Source organism: Rhineura floridana, chromosome 7 (genome assembly GCF_030035675.1).
Source record: "Rhineura floridana isolate rRhiFlo1 chromosome 7, rRhiFlo1.hap2, whole genome shotgun sequence".
NCBI lineage: Eukaryota > Metazoa > Chordata > Lepidosauria > Squamata > Rhineuridae > Rhineura > Rhineura floridana.
Genome location: NC_084486.1, coordinates 103,786,353 through 103,804,633, shown reverse-complemented (window position 1 = coordinate 103,804,633; position 18,281 = coordinate 103,786,353). Strand labels below are relative to the sequence as shown.

At 42.4% G+C, this 18,281-nt stretch overlaps 1 protein-coding gene across 8 annotated transcripts in view; it reads left to right on the top strand.

Moving 5' to 3' along the window:
• Nucleotides 1-15,521, top strand: part of LOC133389326 (solute carrier organic anion transporter family member 1B3-like) — a 40,037-nt gene extending 24,516 nt beyond the window's left edge. For 2 of the 8 annotated variants that reach the window (XM_061636761.1, XM_061636760.1), the window contains 5 exons: nucleotides 300-462; nucleotides 4,853-5,037; nucleotides 8,845-8,909; nucleotides 11,467-11,584; nucleotides 15,200-15,521. In XM_061636761.1, the coding sequence (XP_061492745.1) occupies nucleotides 300-462; nucleotides 4,853-5,037; nucleotides 8,845-8,909; nucleotides 11,467-11,584; nucleotides 15,200-15,416 (748 nt within the window). In that variant the 3' untranslated portion in view covers nucleotides 15,417-15,521. Of the gene's footprint in view, nucleotides 1-299; nucleotides 463-4,852; nucleotides 5,038-8,844; nucleotides 8,910-9,482; nucleotides 9,567-11,466; nucleotides 11,585-15,199 lie in introns of those variants that run through there. The other 6 variants (XM_061636763.1, XM_061636762.1, XM_061636766.1 and 3 more) reach the window with 6 other exon arrangements.
• The last annotated feature ends 2,760 nt before the right edge of the window (nucleotides 15,522-18,281 follow it).

Sequence of the window (18,281 nt, the reverse complement as noted above, 5' to 3'; positions counted from 1 at the left end):
TCCAGGTAGGTTCATATCGGGAGATCCTAAAAAAAACCTTGACTATCCAAGGATGGACAGGTGTGTCTTCAGCAGATGACAGAAGCTGTATAGTGGAGTTGTTTGAACAGGGGTAGCCAATGTGGTCCCCTCCAGATATTCTTGGACTACATCTCCCATAATCCCTGGCCTTTGGATATGCTGACTATGCTTGATGGAAGTTATAGTCCAAGAATGTCTGGAGAACACCATGTTTGATACCCCTGTGCTAGATGCACCTTAAGATAAACTAAATGCATACCTCCGTGCTTCTTTCAAAGGCAACCGGTTGAATGGGACACAACTCCTTTATCTGCAGCCTGCAACTTGAATTGCAACTGTGCCACCAACCAGTGGGATCCTGTCTGCGGAGACAATGGGATCACATATGTGTCAGCTTGTTTTGCCGGATGCAAAGATATGACGGGATCCAGGAAAGAAACAGTAAGATTTTTATTTTCCTGAAAGGATGAAGGGTTGCCTTTTACATTGTGCATTTAGTTGTGGGAGGAAAAATAAATAATCAAAAGGACTGTTTTCTAGTCCCCTTTTTCTTTTGAAGAGGTGGGCAAAGACAGAATAGGTGGGCATATATTTCTATTTATTTACTTATTTAAAAGATTTTTAGCCCACTTTTCAGGGTACACTGCCCTCACAAGGTGGCTTACAGGACTTTTTTAAAATTACATGAAAATGGAATTAAAGAAAGAACTATTTTCCCCAGATGACAGCGCAATTCAGCCAAATGCAGATTTGAAAAAATGTGGTTTTTTTAAGAACAGCAGTGATGAGTATATACATATCTCCCCAGGAAGGGAGTTCCAGAGATGTGGAACCACCAATGAGAAAGCCCTATCCCTAGTTCCAACCAGCCTAACAATCTTCACTGGTGACCTGGACAACAGGGCCTCTGATGCTGGTTTTAGTGCTTGGCCAGCCTCATACATGTGCAGACAACATCTGATGATTTCTAAAGAGTCGTTCAGACGGCATGTGATAATTTCTAAGAAAAGATGCACTGAGGCTCAATCCCAGAAGCGAAGCCTCTACCATGGAAAGAAACATGCCCCATCCATTCTAGCACTCCTGCTGGTGCATCCACACAGCCCTAACCTCTCTGCTACCCCATCCTGCCTCATTCACATAAGGTGTAGGTACACACATATGTCAGGAGGGCAGCTCTGCATTTCTGCTGCACCACACTAGCTGCGGCTGTTTTGAATGGCAGCATCATTGCAAAATTCAGAGGTGTATACAATCCAACGGATAGCTGGGTTCCAATCCACCTGTAAGTTCAGGAACTGCAAATTAGGTTGATTTGCTTTAAATTGTGGATGAATAAAATTCTTCTCCATTCCTAATGAAGAGGAAGGATTGGAAAGCCCTAGGACAAAGGACTGGTGTTGGAAAGAAAGGAGTGCTGAGGTCTTGGCCAGCACAGGAAGGTAGAGTTTGGAGAAATGCCTGGTCTCCAATATCCTGTGGATTACAGGCACTGGAAGTTGCAGGAGGTTGAGAGGAGGCACTTTCCTGCTCTATCTCCATCACAATCCAAACCACTTTCAGGGGGTGTCTATTTTTTATCCTGTGACTAGGAGCTAGATGAGGAAGCAGAACTACCGCTGACTTTCTGTTCGCCATTACCCACTCAACTTCTTCTACATAATGTGGAGAAACTCCTTGCTAGCCCCACAGCAACAGCAACTGGTATTTGGATATACACAGCCTCTGAACATGGAGGTTCTATTTATCTTTCATGGCTAATGAGCACTGATAGGTCTATATTAGGGTTGGGCAGATCTGTCAGTTTCAGTTTCTCTCAATTTCTAAATTTTCCTATCTTAAATTCAGTTCTTCACATTTTCACGTCAGTTTGCAATTTTATTTTAAAGTCCTCATGAAAATTCATCAGCATTTTAGGGCAACTTTCTCCTAATATACACATATTTCTGTGCACTTGTGCCTAATACACACATTTTTGCAAAGCACTTTTTCTTAACATTATGCATGTTTGTATGCCATGCAATAGTTATTGTATAGAAATAGAAGAGGACAACAAAAAAGGTAGAACAAGAGCCCTATTCCAAAAGATTAGAGAAAGGGGAATTCAAACCAAGAGTAGGGATGTTGAATAATCAACAGGGGAACACAATGACTGACCGACATGAAATAAAAGGAAGATGAAAGGAATACATTGAAGAACTCTATGAAAGAGATGCAAGAATGACAGATTCATTCAGGAGGAACCGTACGATGAAGAACCAGAAATTTTAGAATGTGAGGTGAAAGCTGCTCTTGAAATACTTGAAAGAAAGAAATCACCAGGAACAGGTGGCATGTGAATAGGGTTGCTACAAGTTACTTTTGACTAAAATTTGTCAACAAATATGGAAAATAAAACAGTGGCCCACAGAGTGGAGGTGTTCAATATATATCCAAAGAAAGGGAATTCCAGGAAATGCAGTAATAATTATCAAACTATTGCCTTAATATCCCATGCAAATAAAGTAATGCTCAAAATTCTACAACAAAGGCTCTTACCATGTATGGTGCAAGAAATGCCAGATGTCCAAGCTGGATGTAGAAAAGGAAGAGGTACCAGAGATCATATTGCAAACATACATTGGATTATGGAATGGACCAAGGAATTTCAGAAGAAAATCACCCTGTGCTTTATAGATTACAACAAAGCCTTTGATTGTGTAGATCATGAAAAACTATTTATTTAAAATAAATGGGGGTGCCACCACATCTGATTGTCCTGATGCACAACCTATACTCTGCACAAGAGCTACTGTAAGGATGGAATATGGAGAAACTGATTGGTTCCCAATCGGAAAAGGTGAGAGACAAGGGTGTATTTTATCACCCTGTTTATTTAATCTATATGCAGAACATATCATACGGAAAGCAGGACTGGACCAAGATGAAGAAGGTGTGAAAACTGGAGGGAGAAATATCAATAATTTAAGATATGCAAACAATACCATACTACTAGCAGAAACCAGTAAAGATTTGAAACAAATGCTGATGAAAGTTAAAGAGGAAAGTACAAAAGCAGGACTACAGCTGAACGTCAAGAAGACTAAAGTAATGACAACAGAAGATTTATGTAACTTTAAAGTTGACAATGGGGACATTGAATTTGTCAAGGATGATAAATACCTTGGCACAGTCATTAACCAAAATGGAGACAATAGTGAAGAAAGCTAGGACTGGGGAGGGCAGCTATGAGAGAACTAGAAAAGGTTCTCAAATGCAAAGATGTGTGTGTTCAGCCTATTATGCTTAAACTACTCCACTTAAGGAAACGTGGGCACGGTCAATTAAAAACATAGAGCACACCTAGAAATTTTCTAGAATATATTTCATCGCTCATTCTTTTGTCTTGTGCAAACTGAGACACCCCTCATGTCCATTGGAGACTATTCTGCAGAATAGTCAGTGCCATTATTCCACAATTGTTTTTGGATGTTTCTTTAGTGTAAATTATGCATAGTGTTGATGTTCTTCACATATTCACAGAAAGAGAAGGAAAATAAAATGCTTCACTAAAATTACAAAGTAAATTAAACATTTAAAGTGACTATCTGAACTATATAATCTGTGTTAATATTGTTGCTTCCTCCCTGCTAAAACAAGATCAGTACAGCACATGTCTTGTTTCTGTTATTTGGGCTGATTGCAGGTGTTGCTACCACTCACCATATGCTCGGAGGCATGACTGCCTAAAGTGAAATAAATGTCTGGCCTGGGTGTGGCCACCTGATTAGCCAAGCCAAACAGCTGTGAATCTGGCTTTCAGAACACTGACAGTTGGTTCTTACTGAGCATGACTGGTGCTAGAATAAACTTCAATGTTAAATTTCTTAAATTAATTAAAAATCAACCAGGCATTTTTTAAACCTTTAAACTGCAGAAGATGAAGGTCAGAGTATGGGGCAAGGTCAGTAATAGGATTATAGGTACTATGTGAACATGGCTGATTTTTAATTAATTTCAACAGATTATGAGACCACTGACAGAAAAAAGTCCAACAGAAATTTTTTTTCTTTTGTTTTATACTTTGAGCTTTCAGTTCCCTCCGAGTGTTTTGTGTATCGCCATGAAAAAGTAGAGGGTTGTTAAGCAAGCATTTCTGAGTTCAGGACTATACATTTTGTAAGGTTTTTTTTAAAAAAATGAGCTCATGGGAAGCAGCAGGTTGGCATGTGGGGTATTTTCAATTTAACATTGTGGAATGCGAAAAATCCATGTTGGCTATAGTATACAGCCACTCTTGTGGCTGTATAATATATTTTAGTGCACATTGCTTGACTGGAATAGTGCCTTGCAAAAATTGGACAAGTGCCAATTTCAGTGGACAGTTTGAGTATTGTTTCTGAAAGTGTGAATTAGAAAGATTCACCTTTAAATGCAAACTGAATTGGATTTCTTTCCTACCGTTAGTCTATACCCCACATGATTTTCTCTGGTTTGATTCTGAGATCATTTAAGCTAGTTTTAATCTCATTTTATGACAGCCTTGGCTTGACTTCTTGACTCTCGCTCAACAGCTGTTTGTGGCTCAGCTCAGGCTTGAATTGTGGTGAAAGTCTCAAGCAGCATGTTTGAGAACGTTAGATCAGCTCTACCTACTCCAGTTCTGATCAACCCTGACTGACATGGCCTATGATCACGGATGATGAGAGTTGTAGTCCAAAGTACACCTGCAGAGTGCCAGTCTGGAGAAGGCTGTCCTAGATAGGTGACGGAGACAGGCAAGCTAACATTTACAAGTAAAGGGATGGTGAACTGGGATGCCTATGCCATCATAGTCATTTTCTTCTTCTAGATTTTTCATAATTGTAGCTGCATTGGAATGGTGGACTCTCTGATGAGGAATTCCTCAGCAGTTTTGGGAGAATGTCTAAGAAGCGACTACTGCTCAAGAAATTTTATTTATCACACAGCGATAAAAACAGCAAGTTCCTTTTTCTTTGCATTGGGAGGGACTCCTTTTTACATGATCATGATTCGGTAAGCTGCAAGTTGCACCAGCCCCAAGAGGTTACAGAAAATCCCTTCCCTCCTTGTGTATATTCAAAGTTCCTTCCAAGCAGGTCATTCCAGTGCCCCTGTTCCAGATTTCCAGAATTTCCCCCCAACTGACACTTAACATTCTGTGGCTACTGAACCTGTTTTTTTGCCTGCTTAGGAGACCAGGGTGGAAAATTGTACTTCAGTAAACCTTGGAGTCTCCCCTGCCTAGCATCCTGATATATCCCTTTGTTTCTCACTGTCCCAGTTTTCTATCAGCATCCCATTTCTGTTGACACTTGGGTAGTAGAGGGAATCATACCAATATTACACTACGGCCCCTCTCCTCTTTTCATCCAAACCTCAGCTTTTTGGATCTCCTGATTGTCTCAGTTCCCTGCTTCCCACTAAGCCGCTGATTGTCATTTCACACAATACACAAAAGCAAACTCATGTTTGCTACCAACAGTAGCCTTAAGACTACTTGACAGATTTTATTTTTACGGATATACTTACAATGATTTATGCATATATACAGCATACAATACAGCATGTATTGTACAATATTCTCATACAGGTATGCTCATCAAGTTTCCCTCTGCATAATGGGTGGAAGCCACTGTCAATCATGGCTTCCTTACAAGTGTACCTCTAGGATGCATTAGTAATATTTATTCACCCTTTATATTTTTAGAAGTATACACAAAAAGTTTTAGTTATATATACCTAAACTAGTGGCTATGTCCCTGCCCACTTTGCTCACCAACCCCACCTACTACCACCCCTTGCCAACACCTCACCTTCCACCAGACCTCCCCAACCTCCCCTGTGCCCCCCCCACTAGTAGCTTTAGCATTAACAATAGGATGAAGGAGAAAAAGGAACGAGAAGGGCACTAGATAGAGGGGAGCATACCCTCCTTGTTCTCCTGGACCTTTCGGCGGCCTTCGACACTGTCGACCACGATATCTTGTTAGATCGCCTTGAGACTCTGGGGATTGGAGGCACCGTTTTACGGTGGTTCCGCTCCTTCCTCTCTGTGAGATACTAGAGAGTGGTACTGAGAGAGGAGGTCTCAGAGCCTTGGCCTCTTACATGTGGGGTACCACAGGGCTCTATCCTCTCCCCAACATTATTTAATGTCTATGTAAGGCCACTGGGAGATATCATCAGGAGATTTGGACTGCAATTCCATCAATACGCAGATGATACCCAGATTTTCCTCTCATTTAAGTCCTCCCCACCGGTGGCGATAGAAAGGCTATCTAATTGTCTGGAGGCTGTGAGGGATTGGATGAGCAGGAGTAAACTTAGACTGAATCCCGATAAAACTGAAGTTCTGTTGGTGGGTGATAAAGAGAAGCTGGGGATTACGGATTTGGTGCTTAATGGGATACAACTGCCCCTAAGAGACCATGTCCGGAGTTTAGGGGTCATTCTTGACTCCCAGCTATCCATGGAGGCACAGGTAGCAGCTGTTAGTCGGGCGGTGCTTTACCAACCTCACCTCATTCGTAGGATACGCCCTTACCTCCCGAGGCACCTGCTCCCTAATGTGGTACATGCTCTGGTTCTGTCCCGGCTGGACTATTGTAATGCGTTATATGTGGGTCTTCCCTGGAGAACGGTCCGTAAGCTGCAGCTAGTGCAGAATGCGGCGGCTCGCCTGATTAAGGGCTGCCGCCGCCGTGATCATATTACGCTAGTACTTAAGGAACTGCACTGGCTACCGGTGGTTGCTAGGGCCAAATTTAAGATCCTGGCTTTAACTTTCAAGGTGCTCCACGAGGCTGGCCCACTTTACCTAAAGAGTTGCCTCCACTCGCACCAGGGGCGCCGGCTTACAAGATCCTCCTTCAATGGTTCGCTTCTTATTCCCCCAACAAAAGCAGCAAGGTTGGGGAGGACACGGTCCAGAGCTTTTTCAGTAGTGGCTCCCTCACTTTGGAATTATTTGCCAACTGACCTCCATCAGGCCCCTTCCTTGTTATGCTTTCGTTGGGCCTTGAAAACCTGGCTCTTTAACCAGGCTTGGGAAGGGGGTTAGGGTGGCAGAGGGTAGTTCTGTGGGGGTTTATTCAGTTTTTAAATTTCATACTGTTTGCTTTTTGAATTGTTTTTACATGGATTGTATTGTATTTTGTTGTATGTCGCCCAGAGTGGCAGATTAACCTCTGCCAGATGGGCGTCTAACAAATCTAATAAATAAATAAATAAATAAATACATAAATAAAAAGACTTTCTCTTCATCATTGTTGTTCTGCCAGTGGCAGCGGCAGAGGTGAAAGAAGGGGAGAAATACTTTTTCATCTTTGTTGTGACAAAGGGGACAAAAGTTTAGCCAGACCAGCCAGGGAGGAGAAAGGTGGCCAGTAGCAGTGCTGGCCTCTCATCATGCTGTAGTTTGTGGTGCCATCTGTTGGTGGCCATGCAAATTACAGTGTGATGACAGCCTTCTGTAAATATAGATATAGGAAGACATGTAATATGGGAAGCAGCCCTGAAGGTTCAGGTATTCTGGGTGCTCCTTTGTTTGTCAAAAATGACTCTGAAATGCATTTCAAAATGAAATGTCAGTATTTTGTGGGCAATACTGCCCCCACCATTAGGCAAAGTGAGGCAACAGGACCACAGGTAAGGAATGACATTCAGTGGTTGTGCACATTCTTTGCATGCAGAAGGTCCCAGGTTCAGTCCCTTGCATCTCCAAGTAGGAATGGGAGAGACATCCTGCCTGAAACCCTGGAGAGTGGCTGCCACTCAGTATAGACAATGCTGAGCTAGATGGACCAATTGATCTGATTCCTTATAAGAGAGTTTCCTATGTTCCCATCTTAGCCTGAATGTGCAAATTTTATATCTGCAGACAGGAGCAGGGGCTCACTCCTAACATCCTCACTTGCATCAGGCTAACCTTAGTTCTCAACCCTCCCTGTGTTGAGTGGGGAAGGTTTGCCGGGAGCTTCTGTTTGGATTTGCCTGAACACAAGTACATTGCCTTACATGATTGGAGACCTTGCTTTAAGGGTCCCCAATTGTACAAGGTGTTCTTCTCACATTCAAGCGAATTTGTGTAGAAGACCGCAGCAGATTTTACCTGCTCAGCATGGGGATGGCCGGAGACTGAGCACATAGGGCAATGTGCGCATTGAGGCTGGCACTTGAGTGCACATTGCTGTGCATCCCCCATCCATAGACATAGAGTATGCATATTCAGGCAAGCTCCTGAACACACCTTTTGTGTAACACATCTATATCACTCTGCCACATTTTCCCAACATTCCATCACACTCCATAATTACTACAATGTGGCATCTGTCAGAGCTATGTAGAGATTAGATTGAGGGAATGTCTGAGGCCTTATTTTGAGGCTGAGTTCATACCATGCATTTAAAGCTCATTTAAAGCACACACACACACACACACACACACACACACTGTTTACACAAACTGAATCAGACTATTGTTCCATCTAGCTTAGAAGTATCTGCCCTGACTAGCATTAGCTCTCCAGGGTCTGCATATCATGGGATACCTGACCATGCCAGACTGGAGATGCCAGGGATTGAACTTGGGGCCTCCTGCAAGCAAAACAGGTTCTCTCCCAATGAACTATGGCTCCTCCCCATTGCTGTTCAACTGCTGGAAATAGAGGAACCACTTGGTAGTGCAATGGAAGCATTAGCAATGGGAAAGGTATGTTCCTAACAATCAGGCATGCTTGTAACATCACAGTTGATTTGCAGAAACTTGCAGCAATGTACAGAAGCATATTTGCCACTATGGTAAATTTATTTCATCTTTTAGATGTGTACATCAAGAACTGAAGTCTCTTGCAGTTGGTCTCTATATGCTTATTTTGAGAGCTTTGGGTAAGAAACATTTTGATCCTTTTTGAACATCACTGAATATTTTCCCCCAAGGGCTCTTTGCAAATAAATACCAAGAAATACTGGTTCAGACTGGCAGAGTAATTCCAGCCTCCTCTGTGCCAGACTGGGGTGGTCTGGACTGGGCAAAAATGTCCCTATGCCCAACCCTGGTGGCCTCCATCAACCTCCTGCCATCTGCAGAGTGACGCCAGCATCACTGGTACAGAGGTCACCCTTCTGCCTACTGAAATGGGGATTTCTGGGGGTGAGGATTAGCTGGGATCTGTTGGATCCTGAGCCAACCCTGCTGCTGTCGTGTGATGGCAATGGGCCCCAACCAGGCCTGATTACAGTGCAAGCTCCGGGCTGGCAGATTGATGCATCTGCCCCCATCTTGTGTGATAGCCAGTATGTGCAGGAGGGCTGCAGATGTGGTGGTGATCCTGTAGAGGGACTTAGGATTGTAGCTTAAGTCTGGGTGACATAGATGAGCCTTATGCATAAGGAACAATGAACAGTCCTGCTGGTTGAGAAGGTCCACCTACTGCAGTATCTGCTTCCTATTTCCTACAGAGTTTGATCAGATGCCTCCAAGACACACATAGCAGGGCACGAAGATATCTGGCATGACTGAGAATGTCAGTAACTAAGGTTGGTTCGAGAGGTATCATGCTTGCACATTTGAGGAGGCATCTGGCATGCACATGTGTTGAGGCACATAGGTTTGCATGCACATATGTTGAGGCTTAACAGTGGAGGCTTTTCCTAGAACTTGCTGTGGGGGGAAGCAAAGTGATGTACGTGGGGACAAAACTTTCCTCACCACAGCACTGAGTGACCTGGACTCTGTGGGAAGGGAACCCATAAAGAGATTTATTTGTTTGTTTCTTTATTGCATTTCTATCCCACCTTTCCTCCAAGGAGCTCAAGGTGGCATCTGTTGTTCTCTCCCCTCTCCATTATATCCTCACAGCAATCCTGTGAGGTAGGTTATGCTGAGAGATTGTGACTGGCCCAGGCTCACCCAGTGAGCTTCATGGCTGAGTGGAGACTTGAACCCTGGTCTCCCGGGTCCTAGTCTAACACTCTAACCACTACACCACACTGGCAATGTGACTTTATAGGCAAAACATACAGATATGGATTGTGTCCCACTCTGCAGAGATGCTTCCAGTACATGAGCCCTACACTGAAATACATTGAAACAGCATGATCACATTGGTGGGAGTCAATCTCACAAATCATTGCTATGGAATTTCTACCACTGGCAATACCCTGTCCTGGCATTGGGCTAACTTTGTTCAGGCTTTCTCACATTTAAACATTTTCCCAGCCATGTGGAAGTAACTCATAGAGAAAGAGGTGCTTTTGCAAGTAGGACATCTAAGGAGGAAAAAACAACAACGGGTTGGTGTCATGGCTTTTGGGAGACATGAGAATTTCAAAATGCATTCCAACATACCTTACTGAAATATTCTATAGTTTCACCCCTTCGCCAAGGTGATCCTGACACCAGCTGATTCCACCACAACATCATATTCCCTGCTTATTTGTCCTTTTAGGCACTCTGAAAAATATTAAACAGTGAAACTCTGTAACAAAATGTTGTGGGGTGGAATGTTCCTGTTCAGGAGCCAGCCAGCCAGGCCCTTGCTGCAAAGACTCCATTCCATTCCCATTCCACAGAATCAGTGAGCCGCATGGGGTGTAGACGCTGTGCTAGCTTCCTAGCAGGTGAGTAGCTGTTGCTTACCAGGAGGGGAGAGGCAGCAGGGAAGTTGGTGCAGCGCAAACACACCACCAGGAGGGTGCTGGAGGGTATGCCCCACGCCAACCTCCCCTCCTCCTCCCTGTAAGCAACAGCGACCCACCTGCAGGGAAGCCCCATCCATCAAGCTGCTTCTGACCTTCCATCTGGTCTCTGCCATTCCAACAGGATCCCAGGACCACTGAGCATGCTCACTCTTTGTCAGGCTGTTTTGGGTTGTTTCCCCCCCTGCCTTTTTGTTTTTCTCTCTCCAGATTTTTTTGTACGTCTGCAAACTTTTGGGATTTCCTGAAATCTGATGGATACCTCCCTCTTGTTTGTGGGTGGTGCCATTTTGGCTGCATAGGTCTCCGTACTTGGAGAATGTGTTTGTTGTTCATAGCTAAGATGATGCATTTGTGCAGTTCATTGATTGCTACAGGAGGTGGGGACATCCACTAGCTCATGGCTGCTGCATGAAATCTGCATGTTTAAAGGTGGTCTTTCTCAACATACTGGCTACGGTGGACATGTCACAGGGATAGGGCCATTGTCTTTCTAAAGGCAATAAGCTGGCCACTGCTGGAAACCAAATGCTGGGTTAGAGGGCTCTTACATCTAATCCAACAGGGCAGTTCTTATATTCTAACCACAATCTGCTCAATGTATTGGCCAATGGGGCTTCTAAGGCTTACATATGCATGCACACAAACACCCCTGCCTTTTCTACCATCCTACCCAACAATATTAACTTAAAAATGTGCTTCTAGTTGACAATCTGGTACATATTTGCCGCTTGATGTCTTTCAGCTGGAATCCCAGCCCCTGCTTATTTTGGAGCAGTGATAGACAGAGCTTGCTTGAAGTGGGCAAGCAGCAGGTGTGGCAAACGAGGAGCATGCATGCTTTATGATACTACAGCATACAGGTGAGCTCCATCGGAATCCCACAGCTTCTATGACTCTCCTCTCAACAGCAGTTGCCTAATTAACTTCATGCAGTGGCTCCATTCAATCTAGATGGTCTCCTGCATGGCATCCATCCCTGTGGAGTCCTCCGAGCCTAATTGCCTCCATGTAAATTAATTTCAGTGTCTGACACCAAGATCTATCTAACTCTTTTTTTGGAAGAATATTCATTTAATATAACAGTAGGGCTGCAAGTTTTAATTGGCTCAATTAGGTGATGGAACAAATAGAGCTTTTTGGTGCCGCCCTGTGGTCCCCCAGGAGGACTGTAGCTCTGTGGTAGAGCATCTGCTTTGCATGCAGTAGGTCCCAGGTTCAATTCTCAGCATCTCCAGGTATGCCTGGGAGAGAATCCTGTCTGAAACCCCAGAGAACCTCTGCCAGTCAGTGGCAATACTGAGCAAGATGGACCAATGGTTTGAGGCAGCAGCTTCCTGTGCTCCTAGCTCTCCTTCCAGTGCTGGAGTGTATTGTGTACAGTTTTTGCTTTCTCTTGGCTTCTCATTTTTCTAATCTTAAATTCAGTTGTCCAGATCTTCACATCAGTTGGTGATTTTTTTTAAGTCTCCATGAAATTTCTTCAGAATTTTGGTGCACATTCCTCCTAATTTGAACATTTTTGCAAGCAATTTCCCCCTAATATTATGCACGTTTGTATGTTATTTTCAATAAGATGTGCACTTTAATGGGCACCCTCTTAATATACACATTTTTGTACACTTTCTTTGACTGGATAACTGCTTCACAAAATTCAGAGAAGTGTGAATTTCAGTGGAGAGCTGTGTTTTAGTTTAATGTTTCAGGAAGTGAGAATTGGCTAGATTTTCATTTAATTGTCAATTAAGGCAAATTTCTCCCCCATCCCTATGTTGGAGAGAAAATTTCAGTGCTGGAGAGGGAGATTCAATGAAAGAGCCACCCTCTCCAACAATGCCGGCTCCTTCCACACAGTATCTTATCTCAACTGACATCAGTAGGGCTGGAAATAGAGCATTCAGGAGAATTCCAGGAAATGACTTAGATTTAAAGGATCCAAACCCCTGTCAATCCCCTGACTATTTATTAAATTTATGTCCTACCCCTCGTCCCAAAAGGAGCCCTTAAAAATTGCTTAAATTTTTTTAAAAAAACAATCCCAACACAGATGCAGACTGGGATAAAAGGCTTAAAAGGCCTTAAAAGGCTTGTTGAAAGAGGAAGGTTTTCAGTAGGTGCCAGAAAGACAACAGAGACCATGCCCCTCTATTATTTAAGGGGAGTGAATTCCAAAGGGTAGGTGCTGCACCACTAAAGGCCAGATTCCTACATTGTGTGGAGCAGACCTCCTGATGAAATGGTATCTGCAGGAGGCCCTCACCTGATCAACTGGGTATATAAGGGGTAAGACAATCTTTCAGGTATCCTGGTCCCAAGCTGCTGCTGCTGTTCTGTGTCTTCAAGTCGATTCTGACTTATGGCAACCCTATCAGCAGCCTCCAATAGCATCTGCTATAAACCATCCTGTTCAGCTCTTGTAAGTTCAGGTCTGTGGCTTCCTTTATGGAATCAATCCATCTCTTGTTTGGCCTTCCATAGGGCTTTATACATCAAAACCAGCACCTTGAACTGAGCCCTGTAGCTAATGGGCAACCAGTGACATGTCCCCAAACTGAGGGTGGGGTGGGATTTAGACATCCTTCTGAGCATACCTAAATCTCATCCTTCCCTTTCCCTCCTATTGTTTCCAATGGAAGGAATTTTTTTTTAAAATAAATAAAGGCCAGAAATGGATGGAGAAACACAAAAGGGTTCCCCTTCTCCCACTTATGACCTGTTGGCAGAGCCCAGCAAGGCACTGGATGAGGTAATTAAACCACCTTTGGATTCCCTACCACCACCTTAGGACTGAATTGATAACTGATCCATTGGTTATAGGAAAGTGTTACTGGGTGAGAAGAACACATTTAAGTTGAGAGTAAGGATGGGTAGAAATTTGGTTCAGTTCGTATTTAAAGCCAAATCTATCAAATTTGCACTTTCCAAAACAATATGAGAACTGAAACACAGGCATCCTTTGAAAGCCGCACTTATCCAAATTTTGCGATGCAGTTATCCAACAAATGTTTACAAAAATGCATATAGGGGAAAATGTGTATAAAAATGAATACATTAGTGAAAATAACATACAAAAAGGCATTGTATTGCTTGCAAAAACGTGTATGTACATTGGTCAAAACTGCAGACAAAAATGTGTTTATTAGAAGAAATTTGAACTAAAATGCTGAAGAGTTTTCATGAGGATTTTTGTTTAAAAATTGCAAATTGTTGTAAAAATTTGGAGTACTGAATTTAAGATTGGAAAAATGAGAAACAGAGAGGTGAAGTTGACAGATCCTTCCATCCCTTGTTGAGAGAAGACGAAAAGTAAAATTTGCACTTCTGAAGCTCTGGTGGGTTCCTGAAATAAGGGAAGAAATGATTAAAAGGGCTTAACCATGAAACAAACAAAATAATATTAATTTATAATATTTATGTATTTAATAAATATTTTATTTTATTTTATTGTCTGACTTCTGGTTGAAGCCAGTTGGGGCTCTGTAATATGGGGGACAACTAACAGCGCCCCTCTGGATAATCATAAGCTGTGTACACACCATACATTTAAAGCATGTGACTTCCCCTTGAGAATCCTGGGAACTGTCATTTCTTAAGGGTGCTAAACTGTAGTTCCCAAGATTCTTTGGGGAAAGTCATGTGCTTTAAATAGCTTTTAATTGTATGGTGTGTATGCAGCCTCAATAACTGAGCTCAGGCACCACTTAAGGCAGCATTCTCCAACCTTTGGTCTCCGGATGTTGTTGGACTATAACTCCCATCAACCCCAGCCAGCTTAGCCAATGGCCAAGAATGATGGTACTTGTAGTCTAACAACATCCGGGGACCCAAGGTTGAAGAACAGCGACTTAAGGTATCCTGGACCCAAGTTGTTCAGGGCTTTGTATATCAACACAAGAGCCTTGAACCTGGCCCAGTAGTACATGGGAAGCCAGTGCAGATGTTTTAGCAAAACTGTCACATACTGTCAGCCATCTGTCCCCATCAGCAATCTAATCACTGCATTCTGCACAAGCTGACCAGGTCCAAGGGCAGTCCCACATAGAGTACATTTCTGCTAGTGGCAGCAGCATTTTTATTTAAAGTGAGCATAAATCTGGCAGCGAATTTTGTCCAAATTAGCACTATTAACCTATTTTGATGTGTTAATGAGGCTGCAATATTTGAAGGACCACTGGGTTCACCCCCTAATCAAAGCTAATTTATTCCAGCGATCTTTTGATTTGTTTTGGCAATTTATGAGAAGCTGCTTTTAACCATGATGCTTGTGGCTGCTGCTGTATGTTACACCTTCTGCTAAATATGTTGCACATTATTCTTCTATTGTTTCAAATGGCTATTCTTATGTGTGTTGTGATTTATGATGTTGGTCGCCTGAGGATTTTATTTCCTTTTTAATAATATATGTCAAAGAGCGGAAATGAAGAATTTAAAAAGAAATATAATTTCTCTCCTTTTTTATGGATTCTTCTCTCATGCAGATATTATTTCTTTGGTCTAACATTTGGCTTAAGAGCTCCATCCTATCTGCTGGGTTTAGTCTTTTTCTTGCTGGTAAAGAAACATTTTGGAGTAAAAGAGGCTGATGCTACTGAAACCGGGATCAAAGAAGATGCTGCTATGAATTGGGAAGCAGAGCCTAGTGGCACTGAACATACGGCCGGCTTTTCAGATGCAGAAGTGGACACCTATATCTAGCAAAAATTAACCATCATACTGTACTTGGGCAATTATGTGCATGTCCTGAAGGCATTTCAGTTATCAAAGATTAAACTGACAACAGCACAGTGTATTATTTAATAACATTTGTTGTCATTACTTTATATTTTTAATACTTTATAATAACCTGAGATAGGAATAATCACATGTTGTACAAAATTTGGAGAGAGGTGCATGTGTGACAGTGTGTACATAAGATGGCCCCTGATGGTTCAAACCAATGTCCTGTTAAGCATTCTTTTGTCACAATGGCCATCCAGATGCCTATGGGAAGCCTACAAAGCGGAACAGAACGACAAGAGCTATTTAGAGCTATATGAAACAGGAAAATATAGAAATGAAGAGTGGCTGCATTCAGACAGCACTTTATTCTATTTCCCCCATCTTTCTTTACCTGTTAAATTTTGCATTTTATATGATCTTTCACATGATGTAAAAACCACTTCTGGAAATCTAACAGAATCAAGTGGGCTTCCCCCCCCCTCATTTCCATGTTAATTGCTTCCAAGAAAAAAAAACTGTTTGCAACCCTGTTAACCTTGAAAATAATCGGAGTTTGGCATTTTATTTTTTCTGTGGTTTTCTTGGGATCACGCCACCACAGCTCATGTAATGATAATTGGGGTGGTATTCCAGCATACAGATACATGCATGTGCATAAAGGGTGGAGTGGTACTGATATGTCCAATGAAGCCCACTGTGATATCACACCACATCCACTTAGAGCACCATGGCAGTATATTGATTAAAAAAAAAACAGTTTCATAATGCAACAGGCACTGCAGTGTGAAAGAAATATTAGAAATCAGGACAGAAGCACTAGCATTATAATCAGGAAAAAGAATGCAATCAATCCCACATGTGAATGCAGCCAGTGACACAGTCCTTTTTTTGGGGGGGGGTTGCTCTGATCCAACTTGGTCTGGTGGTATTTTATTCATGCTTCAACTCTGAAGGATAAAAAGACCCCCAAACCACATTTATTGGCCTAATCTTTGGATCCATATAGAGCCAATGGAGGAGCTCCTTGGAGGAAAGGTGGGATGTTAATGCAATAAACAAAGAAACAAAGATAGGAAGCAGTAGGACTGGGGCCTTCCAGCAGGTGACGGTAGGCCTTTTGCTGGTGAGTAAATTGCAGATATGCAAGAGTGCCAACCTGATGCTATCCCTGCTGTAGAGGATGGAGATGGTATGTGGACAATGGCACTGGTGCTAGCCAATAGGGCCTACCTTACCTGGATTTTCCCCGACATATTGGAAGCTTACAGAACGATGCCCGCCACCCTCAACCCGCAGTGATATGTATGTTTTAAGATCAACAAAGCTACATTCAACCCCATCGCTCATCAAACCCATATGTATTAATAGCCATATGTCAGTCTTATCCTTCAGTTTTGGGTCAGACTTAAATGGGGTTAAGAGTCATTGTTTCTCCTTGGGAATCCTAGGAATGGCCTTAGTGTTGCAAAGGAAGTTTTAGATTTCTAATTGGCAATTCTAAGCTCTTCTAAGGATTACAATACCCAGGATTTGAGGAGGGAGCTGTGACTGTTAAAGTGATATAAAACCAATACAACTATCTTTAGTTTTATAGTCTTTTCATTCTACAACTGTTTTTTTGAGGGGTGGGGGGAATTCTTGCGTTCTTTGGGATGCTACTGAAGAATGGTTGGCTAGAAACTGAATGAATGAATAAATGTTCTCCTAGGCTGTTCCCCGCCACTGGTTTTCTCCCTGTTCAAGCTCGCCTGCTGGCATCTCTTATGCAAGAGGAAATTCCAGGCTCTTTCATTCTTCTCATTCTTGCTATTCTCTCTCATTCTTGCTAATGAGAAGCTAAATCCATTTAGCCTGCTGTGTGCACATTTTACAATGCAAGTTCAAGTTTAAAAAACACCACCACCAATCTGAAATAATTCCACATGACACCCTTCATTTGTACTAGGATGTCTTATGTGCTGTATTCTGGTGCCTTACAGGTATGGACAGGCAAATCTATTTATTTCAGTGTCTCATTTTTGCTAATCTTATGTTCAGTTCTCCACATCAGTTTGTGATTTTTTGTTTTTTGAAAAAGCCCTCACGAAAATTCATAGTTAACATTTTAGTGCTAAATTCTCCTAACATAAACATATTTGTATGCAATTTTGCCTAATGTACACATTTTTGCAAGGCAATGTTCACTGATACAAAGCATTTTTTCAGGTTATTTTGCATTTTAGGCCATATATTATTTTATTTCTACCTAGTATATGGATTTTTGTACACATTATTTGACTGGAGAACTGCATTGCAAAATTCAGAAAAGTGCAATTTTCGAAGGATGACTGTGTTTCAGCTCATGTATTGCTTCAGAAAGTGTGGATTAGATAGATTCGCCTTTAAATGTGAACGGAATTCTACCCATTTTTACTTATACAGAACTGATCAAGTATTCAAAGGACTGCTTTTGCCTGAAACAGCATTCATTCAAGTGTCTTGTCCTGATTTTTAAAAGGTGCTTTGTTTTATTTGCTTAACCTAAGTATGGGGAACCTTTTGCCCTCCAGATGTTGCTGAACAACAACTCCCATCACCCTTGGCCATTGGTCATGCTTGCAGGGGCTGATGGGAGATGCAGCTAAGCAGCATCTCGAGGGCCAAAGGTTACTGACACCTGCTTTAACCCAAGAATAAGGTTTCCAAGCCTGGGGGTTACAACTGCCTCTAAATCGGGGAGGGGGTGAGCAACTTGTGGCTCTAAGACCACATGTGGCCTCATCTAGGGTGGCTCTATGTCCTACTTTTCAGAGGACAGTCCTCTATATGAAGGACTATCCAGCTGAAGGTTTGGACTACAGC